This window comes from Glycine soja, chromosome 9, assembly GCF_004193775.1.
Source record: "Glycine soja cultivar W05 chromosome 9, ASM419377v2, whole genome shotgun sequence".
Classification (NCBI taxonomy): domain Eukaryota; kingdom Viridiplantae; phylum Streptophyta; class Magnoliopsida; order Fabales; family Fabaceae; genus Glycine; species Glycine soja.
Window position 1 is genome coordinate 40,063,229 of NC_041010.1, and position 11,475 is coordinate 40,074,703.

An 11,475-nucleotide genomic window follows, 5' to 3' on the forward strand; every position below is an offset into this window, starting at 1 on the left:
ATTAAAATTGAGATTTGAAAGAAAAATCTTAATGTAAAACAAAAATTTAAAAACAATGCTTAATTGTACTTTTGCCTTGGTAGATGTGCATTTTTGGCTTCTCATTTTTCTTTTGAATTTGTTATCTTAACTTTTAATATTTTAAATTTAGTCTTTTATTTTTTTCAATTATTATATACCATAATTTTTGTTTATTTAAAATTCCTAAGTTATCATTTTTTTTCAAAATATCTATGAGACGAAAATCATGAAATCCAGTCAATTAAAAAAAATGTGAAATATAATATTTTATGTAAGTAAAAAGAGACAAAAGGACTTGAATACAACAATTAAAAACTTGATAAATTAAATTCAAACAAAAATTACTGAAGGGTTGAAATCTCTCGTTAGTCATATATAATAATAGAACAATAAAAATATAGTGAGACCTAAAATTAATTAATCATTCAATAAAAAATATAAGAATAATAAATAATGGTTAACTCACATATCACAAGAAAGAAAATGCCTGAACATTAAGGGTAAAGACTTATATTTATAGAATAAAGGTTAATTGATAAGACTAATTTGTTTATCTTTAAAGACTAATTAAAATACATAGTTAATTTTTTTATTAATTACAGAAACTCTTTTATGAAAAACTAAAAATCTCAAGAAGTAGTATCAATGTTTTTCCATATGGTAGAAAATAATATTTTCCCAAAAAACCTTAAAGAATATTACGGAAAAAATTACTTTTTATTTTAAACTCAAACTAATAAAATTTTCATTTTTATATTAAAAATTTAAAGAACTACTTTAACTAATAAAATATCCATTTAAATATTTATTAAACTCACACACACATATGTAAACATATTTAATATCTTAAAATATAAAAATATTTAACAGTCACCGTACAAAATAAATAAATAAATAAAGTTAGTAAAAATATATTATAATTTTTCTTCTTCTTATGCTACATATTATTTATACTTTTCTCTACTATAAATCTTGTATTTTTATGTGTATAGGTGTACATACATTATTTTTCAAAAAAAAATCTATTTTTAGTAATGGTGTTCAAATTTAAACCAATTTAAAATAAAATTTTCAATAAAATAAAAAATTAAACCAAAATAAATCTTTTTTACATTTGTTTGGATGATCATTTTCTTCTTAAATCTAATGATTTTATTTGATTTGGGGTTTATATTTTTGAAATCAAATCAAATTGTTATACTTATAATAACACTGTTATGTTTATATAATGTATATTATTTTTTTAATTAACTTTTTGAGATATATTTAATTTAAAATTGATGAAAATTTGAAAATTTTTATTATAGAAGGTTTAAAATATTAATAGATTTTATAAATTATTATTAATTTTTTTATGTAGTTTAATTTAAAAGTTCTTAAAAAATATAAATTTCAATGAAATAATAGTTTAGTAGTAAAAATGCAAAACAAAACCAAACAGTGAAAGGAAACTTCAAGCATGGGAAGCATTGGATTACCTTCCGCTCGTGCTTCCTCGTGGAGACTCTTCAATGAATCGTGACCGTCCGCTGGATTCGATGCTTTGTGGAGCGTCGGATGGAAGTGGCAACGCGATCTGGCCGTTCATTATTTACAACTAAATTGAATTTTCAAAAGCTTCGAAGAGAGAGGGAGTGTGTGTGATTGTGTTGCGTTTTCTTCTTCTTCTTCCTCCTCTCTCACCTTCTTCAAATCCCACTCTTCTTCTATCCTTTCTCTCTCTGCAACCTTCTTCTTTTTCTCTCTCCATAGCTCCCTCTCCTCGCGCGCCGCGTTTGGATCCACGCGCCGCTCAATTTCGCAACAGTCGCAGCAATCCCCAGCTGCGCAATCTTCCAATTCGAGCTGCGGTTTCAAACTATCGCCGCTTTTTTTCTCCGGAGAACCGTAATCGTTGGTCGTTTTCGCCGGAATTCGGAATTTGCGGTGAGAGTTTTCGGATTTTGTGTTGTTTCGCTTGCCATGGGGGAAGGTGGTGAAGGAGAAGGTGATTGCGCTCCGAAGAATGCGTCGTTGTCGGAAGTTGTTGCTCCGGCGAAGAAGCTGGCGCGGCAGCTTGATTTTACCGGCGCGCCGGAGCATCCGCAGCTGTCGCAACCGCCGCAGCTACCGGTGGCTGTGTTGCCGTTGCAGCCGCAGGCGCCTCATGCGAGGGTTGGGTGAGTTTGTTGAAATGATTTACTGTCTGTTTTCTGTTTTGAATTTTTGATGTCTGAAAAGTTGAAGTTTTGATCGTGTGCTTCTTGGGAACACTTGAAATTCTGTGGATTAGAGTTTCCTTTTTTTTTTTGTTGTTGTTGTTGGTTTTAGTTTTCAAATTAGAGTGTGGCAGTGATTTTGTCACGGGAGTCACTGTTTTGTTTGGGGGATTTTAATTCTTGTCTGTGCATGTGGAATGTCTTGGTTTGCTATTAACAAAAGGCAATTTTTGCAATCATTTCCGTTCTATTTTACTTTCGCTCGCTCTTGATTCAAATGTTTTCTTTGGTTTGCTGTTACTGTAGTTTCTTCTTCCAGTGGGAATAAGATGGCGGGAGGTATAAATTGTTTTTAGTGACTTACATTAGTAAGTTAGGAACTTTAGAACTTTAGTGACTTGTAAGCGTTTTTGCAAACATAATTTATGAAGTTGTTTATAGTAATTTCCGTTTGTATTTGAGCTTTTAATGGTTGGGATGATTGTAAGATGTAAGTATTCTAAATTTTTTCTTACCTATGGCACGTGCATATGGATACAAGTCTCAGCATGACACGTGTGTGATGTGTGGGATATGGGTACAATAGGATACGACATAATGGTAGGATCAAACGTAAAAGGGTTGGGAGGACATGAGAGAAGAAGACCAATCGAAGCCCCAGTTAGAAGAGTTGATCAGATGGGGGATATACCAATAATTAAAGGTAGTGGTAAACCAAGAATTAAAAGGGATCTAGATTTAGATGGTCTCTCTAAAGAATTGGTTTTGGACACAACACAATGGCGTTGTTCAATTTAAGTAGCTGAACCACCTAGTGGGGGGATGGCTTTAGTTTTTGCTGCTGTTGTTATCTTATCCTTCGCATAATAATACAAATTATCATTTGTCAACAATGTGGTATCTACTCTTGTATTGGTAAAAGATGCAATTGATGCCCCTATCGCATACATTTTTAAAGTATCCTGGCTTCCTGGATTCTTGTGTTATGGATACGTTGGTTTCTTTTGTATTTTATTTACCTATGAAACTAAAATACTTGTGAATTGAAATTTCTATTAATTTTCCTTTTGGGCTGGGGGCAAGGGTTATGTTCAATGCAGATTATGCATATTGTTTTCTTCACTTTCGATTAGGGTTGTTAAATAGCGGCCATGGTGCCACCATGTCGGAATGGCGTGTTCAGTGTTATCAATGGCGGAATGCAAAACATAGCGGAAGGCCAAAATTCCGCCATATAAACATGCCATTGTGCCTTATGGAGCCGCTATGGTGGGCCTCCTTTCACAAATTGCCTATGGCAGTTGGCAAAAAATCCGCTATGCCATTCCTCCATGGCCACCATTTAACAACACTGGGCATGTTTATATGACGAAATTTCAGCTTTCCACCATGTTCCCCCATCCGCCATTGATAACAATGCTTTCGATCATATCATGGCAAGGAGCAGCCTTTTTCTTTCGGGGGGTTATTTTATAATATGCTTTCATCACTAATGTTTTCTCTTTTGTGTACATCAATCTATGTCTGGCTCTTTTTTCCAAAGTATTTTCTCACAAAATGTGAATGATCTGGTTTGTTCTTCCAAATTATTTTCTCATACAATTTGGATGTGCCAGAAGTTACAGCTTGAAGTGAAGCAGGCAATTCCTAGTTGTAGTAAATCATTTTAAAGTTTTGGTTGAATTGTACATGATAACTCTGAATATTATATTGAGTGGCTCAAACTATATGTTCTGGTCTTCAATTAACTAACCTTTACTTTTTCAGGAAACCAGAATCTCCAAAATCAAGATCAAGACCTAACTTTGAAATCAAAGATGCTACTCCAAAGAAGCAAAAACAGTGCAATTGTAAACACTCTAAATGCTTAAAGCTGTAAGCAAAATTCTCTCTCTGCGTGCATGTGTGTGTGTGTGGATGTGTTGTCAAATTCGAGAGTTTACTTAAACTAGTGGACCCTCCATAGACTCGATTCACAAACTAATAGTTTACCCAATTATAATAATAATATTTCAAAAAACTATAAATTACATATATGCATGAACATAATACTAACACTAATAATTCAACATATCAACTCTTTTGTAAAGAAAAGTAGCAAACCAGAATAGTTCAACAGAATAATGGGTTTATAACAAAGAATAGCAGAGCTTGATATCATATTAATAAGACCCAAACCAACTGAGGATGGTACAAGCTTGGAAGATTGAAGCTCATGAAAATCACAATATCACAAAATTAACTACTGAAGGGAGGAGAGGGGGCTCACAACGAGTTTGGAGGAACGAAGTTGGAACACAAGCTTTGAAGCTGAAGCAGAGGAGTACAAAGCTCGAAAGCCTTCAAACAGAGGAGATGGTTCTGTTTGAAGCTTTGGATCCCTTCCAAAGCTGTCAGCTTACAAATCAAGAAGAGGAGAGGCTGTTTGGATGAGGTGAAACGAGCCCTTATGTGAGCACTGGGCAAGATGTTTGAACCCCCTGCCCTATTGGGTTTTTCATACAAACAAAGCATGTTATTTTGGTCTGAAATGGGGCAGATTGTAGACTTGTGTAATCAGTCTTCAACTCGCAAGTCTATGTTATTTTGTCCAATTCTACATAAGTTCGACTGAGCCTACCAGAAAATTATTATAGTAGCGAGTTAAACAGACTTGCATATCTGAGATTGTAAACTAAGACGAGTTTACAAGTTGGCATGTGAGTTTGACAACCATTTGTGCATGTGTCACTAGGAACATGTGCCTGTAAAGTAGAAGGCTATAAGCTCACATTGGCAAATGTGTACACACATGCCATGTGTGTGCTTGTGTTCTCACATTTGTAAATATGAAATGCAAAATTGTTCTTAAGTAGGTATCCACAATTCTGTTGAAGTATGTCGTCTTGTTGCTGTTCATAGTATATTAGTAAATTGTTTCTGTCAGAAATTTATTTCCTTTTTTTCATATTAAAAAAAAAGGAATTTTCATAAATGAATCCATTTATTTATTCTTTGTTTTTATTATGGTTAAGTTCAGAGTTATTACCTGTGTTTTACTGATTTTACTTTAGAAATTTGATTTTTTTTTTGTTAGTTAAGTTGCCTCATGGTGAAGGACTCATTCTTATTTTGCTCCATTTTGTTTTCCCCTCTTCTCTTAGGCCAGTTTGTTTAAATTTGTTGAAAAAAGTGTTTATTTTAATAAAATAAGCAACTTTCTGTTTTTTTAGTATGTTTGTCTAAACTGCTTCTGCTTGAAAAATAGTTTTCTGCTTATTTTAATAAGCAAATCCTATCTGCTTTATAAAAAAATGCTTTATAAAATAACGCTTATTTTAAAATTGCATTTTTTAAGTTTAAATATATTTTTCTTTGAAAAGGATCTGAAAGGGTATTATGTAAAAAAATTACTGTCTTCTGTCATTTTTTTTCCTTCAACAGAGGGCATTTTGTTGTTGCAACTTATTGTTTGCTGTATCACACTAATTTTTGAAATATTTTGAGCAGGTATTGTGAATGTTTTGCATCAGGAATATATTGTGATGGTTGCAACTGTGTAAATTGTTTCAACAATGTTGAAAATGAGGCTGCTAGACGAGAAGCTGTTGAAGCTACCTTAGAGCGCAATCCAAATGCATTTAGGCCCAAAATTGCTAGCAGTCCTCATGGAACACGTGATAGCAGGGTACCTAGTTCTAACTTTTTTGTGACTGGTGATGTTGTATCTAATGTTTTATTTTTTGGATGACGAGATCAGCTAGATATATGGTGCTACATTGCTTAAAAAAATTTCAACTATTCTTTTGTTGGAGCATACTATGAAAATTTTATATGGTGCTATATAATGCCAAACATTGGTTGTGCTCAAATTATCTTTTCTTTCTGTTTATTGTGGAATTTTATGGAAAAGGGATATTTTCTGTATGTGATGGGAGGTCACTTTCTGCATGAGATTTTTTTCCACAGTAAAAACATGCTATTCCAATTAATTAGGTGCAACATTCCACAATTGATAATCATGGAATTAAGCCTTTTGCTTATGAGTGTAAATCAATTTTCTGTTGGCCCATGCCCTTCACTATGTTGATTTTATTTTATCAAGTTATAATTTCGATCAATTATTCCCATTGTCAATGTACTAAAATGATTTTCTTCTTGATGAAACCAATTCATTTTGTTTTTAGTTTCCTTATTTACATCTGCTTTTGTTTTGCTTCTTAAGGATATAATGTCAATATAAATTATAAAATGCTAAAATTTAATTAGAATTTTAGAAGTAACTCAGATAAATAATATTCTTTGAATCATGTTCCTATAAGTAATATCTTTGCAAGAAGTTGGACTTTTCATGGCATATTTTTATGCAAAGATGGGAGCTTACCATTAAATTACTTGGCAAGTGCTTTTATGCACGCTCTACATAAATGATGAATTAAGGTTTCTGGACTATAATATTCCTTGTAAAAGAAAAATGTGCTGAACTTGAACCTCTTTTTTGTATTTTATATTTAAAAAATCTTTAGTTTTTCTAGTTTTGAGTCTTGACTATCTAACTTTGAAAATAAATGTAGGAGGAGGCTGGGGAAGTTTTAATATTAGGAAAACATAACAAGGGGTGTCATTGTAAAAAATCTGGGTGCCTCAAGAAGTATTGTGAATGCTTCCAAGCCAACATTCTTTGTTCTGAAAATTGTAAATGCATGGACTGCAAGAATTTTGAGGGAAGTGAAGAGAGACAGGCTTTGTTTCATGGAGATCAAAATAACAACATGGCATATATTCAGCAAGCGGCAAATGCTGCCATAACTGGAGCTATTGGTTCCTCTGGCTATTCATCGCCTCCAGTATCCAAGAAAAGAAAAGGTCAGGAACTCTTCTTTTGGCCTACAACCAAGGATCCATCCATTAGCAAGTTGGGACAACAGGTAAAACTTGCTCATAGCAAAAGTCATACTAGTACAGGGGTTTATTTTAAATTAAGTGGTTTGTTATCAGAGAAATAGAGAACAGTTAGTCCAGTTGACAACTATTTTTTGTCACATAACTATGTTCTTGTTAAGAATTGATTATCATTTTATTTAAAGGGTGATTAAACTGAACTTGGCTCCTCTATTTTTCTGAACTTTCAAATTTTAATTTGGAAAAAAAAGGGGCTATTAAGTCCAAGGCTAAAGCTTTTGTTTCAATACCATGATGACTTGTGTTGCAATTATAGTGAATGCTATCGTCATGAGTATTGGACATTTTTTATTTGTTGACTTTTCTACACTATCATCGTTATTTTATTTTTTTAATGCCCACAGGTAAACCATGTCAGAGGTCCAGCACCTTCCTCATCCTTGTCACCTGTCTCAGGTGCTCGTGTTGGAACTGCCACATTAGGTCCTTCAAAGTTTATGTACAGGTAATATTTGTTATAAATATGAAATGAAGATAAATTTACTACACTTAATTGCTAACTTGATTATTGTTGAAGGTCTCTTTTAGCAGACATTATACAACCACAGCACCTCAAGGAGCTATGCTCAGTTCTGGTTCTAGTATCAGGACAAGCTGCAAAGACACTTACAGGTATATTTGACATCATACGTCACTAATCACCACTTGTGCTATTGATATCTGAAAGTCCATTATGTTTTCCTCATTCTTCATTGTATGAATGGCTGCTATTAGCCTAGAAAAAGTCTTTTTTCTCTGTTACTTTTATTCAACTGCTGCATTTGCATTTTTTGGAGAAAAAAAAACACAAAATTCTATTTTAGACTTGTTCAATTGTCCTCAAACTCTGATTCCATGTAAGGGCTTGTTTGGATAAGCTTATCCAAAAGCACTTCTAGGAGAAGAAAATAAAATAAAAAATTGAAATGAACTTCTTCATAAGCTAAAATTAGCTTATGCACAAGTTTAAAATCACCTTTTAGAGAAGCTATATGAGAAAACTTTTGCAAATAAGCTTATGCAGAAGTGACTAAGTGAGTTTACCTTGTTTTGGTACTTAAAATTGTTAACTCGAAATTGTATTATCTAGCAAGCAAGATTTACAATCATGGTCAGCACACAAAATGTTTTATTTGGCCAGAAAAAGGGGATAGAGGTTGCATAAGGACTCATAATATGGTTCAGTGATTAGTGAGACTAGGTTTTTCTTCAGCGTATTTTCAACCAATAAATCCAATACCCTATTATAGTAAATCCACAACCGAATATATTGCTGGCTGTTTTCTTCTTTTATTCACATGTGGCTTTTTCACAAAAAAATTGGTGGGTTGTGTATTCAGTAGTTATACAAAGTTTAGGATTACATTAAGCTGTCATACCATGTTAAGGAAGAGAGGATGTGATGAAATTTGTATGTCAATTATACAGTGGGGAATATAAATCAAAATTATACACACACTAAAAGCAATAAATACAAGGATTTACATTTGTTGAAATTATAGTGTTTTAGTTATAGAGGGAAAGAAAGGAGAGAATAGACTATAGAGACCAAATACTCTGAAATTGATATTAACTTGTTATGACGCATTACAATGTGATGCCCAACATGAATCACTAAACTTTATTTATATACCAATACTAGATCATAATCCTAACTACGGAAACAAATCATGAGATAATAAATAAGTAGTGAGACTAATCCTAAGATATTTTGCATCAATTTATTTTAGGCTACAACCTGCTAGTTTTATTATCACTTTATTATGCATTTTGTAACATACCAAGTGACTTCAGCCTTGTTAATGTATATGTCATTAATTACTTTTTCCTCATCAATTATTGTTACTATTACGATCAGACCAGAAAATTTTAATGGAAAAGCAAGCAGAAGATCAGACAGAAACCTCCCTTGCTTCTTCAAGTCAAGAGCAATTACCAAGTCAAAAGGAAGGTCGTGTTGAGAAGACTGTGGCAGATGATTGTTCGAGTGCAAACCAAACAGATAAAATTAGCCCAGATAATTCCAGTTCAGATGGTGCTGATGTCCCAAAAGGGAGACCAATGTCTCCTGGGACTTTAGCCTTGATGTGTGATGAGCAAGATACAATGTTCATGACGGCTGCCTCCCCCATTGCGCCAATGGCCCATGCTTGCAATACATCTTCACAATTTCCTTATGGACAAGAAATGACAGAGGTCTATGCTGAGCAAGAAAGGATCGTATTAACTAAGTTTAGAGATTTTCTCAATAGGGTTATCACCATGGGAGAAATAAACGGCAAGTTAATATTTTCCTCTTTTAGTTATAATTTTACTTATGGAAACATTCATAAAATCCTTTTGTGTCGTTGGGGCTTTGGCGAGAAGACCATCACCTTTCCATTTTGAAAGCCACATTTCTGCATTACTTGCTTTATTGTTAAAAATGATTAATTTATATTCCTATTTTCAGAAACAAAGTGTTCTTCGTTGGCCAGAAATGAATTAGAGAGTCAAAAGGACCCAATCATCAATGGCATTGGAAATACCAGTTCTCAGATAGTGCTACAGCACGGAACCACTAGCAATGGTGTTACTAAACCTGCTGTTTCACCTTTGGCTACAACTTCGACATCTATGATCCCTGGTAATATTGCTGAAAATGGGGAGACCAAGGTGAAGATCGAAAAAGAGATATGAAAGGAATCTAACTTAGAAGGATGTGCAGAGATACGATTGAAAGAAAAAATAAGAATGTCTTTAAGGTATGCTAGAGCTTGTGTATTATAATTATAAAAACATTGCCATTCTTCATTTTCTGCCTTATCTGAAAGGTCTGTTAAGCATACAGGCCCCGCCATTAGCGCATGTAGGATATTTTTTTTTTCTTTTTATCAATTTTCTTGTTCTACTTTGGTCATTCATACATATCTAAATTAATTTTTCAGCTTCAACATTGCTTTATTGCGATGCTTGTAAATTGCTGAGTTATAATTTCATAAATTATATCGTTTAGATTTTTCGTTGAATGACTTCCATAACTTGTAATTTAAAATATACATTTTTTATTCAGGGATTTTTCCATGCTTCCCTTTAATTCTGCCTTGTTCATTACTATGTCCTTTGTATTGCCAGTAATATTTTCAAGCATTGAGGTTTGAGCTCTGTAATAATTCAATAAGCTGTTACCGACTTTGGCTAGGCCATTGAATGTTTAAATATTTTAGATTTGGAAATTTGGTTGTCTATTATTTTGAAGAGGTTAATTGCCTATTTCATTCTTGTTGATAGGAGCAAAGAAGCGTATCAAGAATTAGAATCCCCACTATAAGATTTTTTTCTTTCTTTTTTTTATTGTTTCCTCGCTAGTTTTTGCTATTGGTGTTTTTACATAACTTATACTCTTGCACTATTACTGATCAAACTTGATCCAACTTGGATCACTTACATTCCTTTTTTTTTTTTTTGAAAATTAGTCATTTATATTATATCTAATATCTAATAATCAAATTTGGTATCATATTTTTAATAAGCCAATTAAAAATATGATTAAATTGTTCACATGATCTCTTTGTTATATAATTTTTTACAGTTGAAAGTTAATAATATATATTTAAAATCAAAAGATGACAGAAAAAGTTAGTTATATAAATACTATGATAATAACATTAAATATTATAGTATGTGATGAATCCTCTTTGTTATATAATTTTTATAAGTAAAAGTTAATATTATATATTTTAAAATCAAAAGATCATAAAAATAGTTAGTTATATAAATATTATAATATTATATTAATAATAATGTTCAAATTTATGTTTTTCTCTAGTTACTTTAAAATTTATTTTAAGAACAATAATGATTTTAAAAATATGCAGTTAAATTTAAAATATTTTACAATATTTTATTTTATTGATAATTAATGATAAAAATTAAAATAAATATAAGATAAGAGGTTATTCTTAAAAAAAATTAAAATGAATAAATAATACAAAACATTGAAAGTTATATTGACTAAATAACTATTATAACTTGTGTTTTATGTATTATTCCAAATGCTTATACATTTTAATAGTTTACATTATATTTTATCATAAATTATCGTTGAGTACGTAAACCATTTATTAAAACTAAATGTTATTTTCATTAGAAATATTCTATAATGTATTTTCTGTATTTTTAATAGCCTATAAGTCTAATTATACGAAATATTGTGAAAAATACATTTGTTCACCGTTGTTTCTTCAAAAAAAAATTGAATTTAACTATTTTGTATAATCAAAATAGCATAACTTTATTATTTATTATGTAAATATTTTATTTTTTATATTAAAACATTCATAGTCAAAAAATGAAA

General features: G+C 31.7%; 1 protein-coding gene across 3 annotated transcripts; it reads left to right on the top strand.

The window, feature by feature from the left end:
- The first annotated feature begins 1,652 nt into the window (after positions 1 to 1,652).
- On the top strand, positions 1,653 to 10,147 carry LOC114368876 (protein tesmin/TSO1-like CXC 5). Of its 3 annotated transcripts, none has more exons than XM_028326156.1 (8): positions 1,653 to 2,180; positions 3,987 to 4,094; positions 5,709 to 5,886; positions 6,773 to 7,126; positions 7,505 to 7,605; positions 7,678 to 7,772; positions 8,998 to 9,421; positions 9,592 to 9,762. In XM_028326156.1, exons 1-8 carry the CDS (start codon positions 1,984 to 1,986, stop codon positions 9,620 to 9,622), a joined length of 1,488 nt encoding a protein of 495 aa, XP_028181957.1. In that variant the 5' UTR covers positions 1,653 to 1,983; the 3' UTR covers positions 9,623 to 9,762. The 3 variants fall into 3 exon arrangements, with proteins under 3 accessions (XP_028181957.1, XP_028181955.1, XP_028181956.1); XM_028326154.1 differs by having other exon boundaries at positions 1,654 to 2,180; positions 8,998 to 9,417; positions 9,592 to 10,147; XM_028326155.1 differs by having other exon boundaries at positions 1,654 to 2,180; positions 3,995 to 4,094; positions 8,998 to 9,417; positions 9,592 to 10,147.
- The last annotated feature ends 1,328 nt before the right edge of the window (positions 10,148 to 11,475 follow it).

Coding starts and splice junctions, on each gene's coding strand:
- LOC114368876 (XM_028326154.1), top strand. CDS start 1,984: ATGGGGGAAGGTGGTGAAGGAGAAGGTGATTGCGCTCCGAAGAATGCG. Junction 5,887..6,772: donor ATGGAACACGTGATAGCAGG/GTACCTAGTTCT, acceptor AAATAAATGTAG/GAGGAGGCTGGGGAAGTTTT. Junction 7,127..7,504: donor TTAGCAAGTTGGGACAACAG/GTAAAACTTGCT, acceptor TAATGCCCACAG/GTAAACCATGTCAGAGGTCC.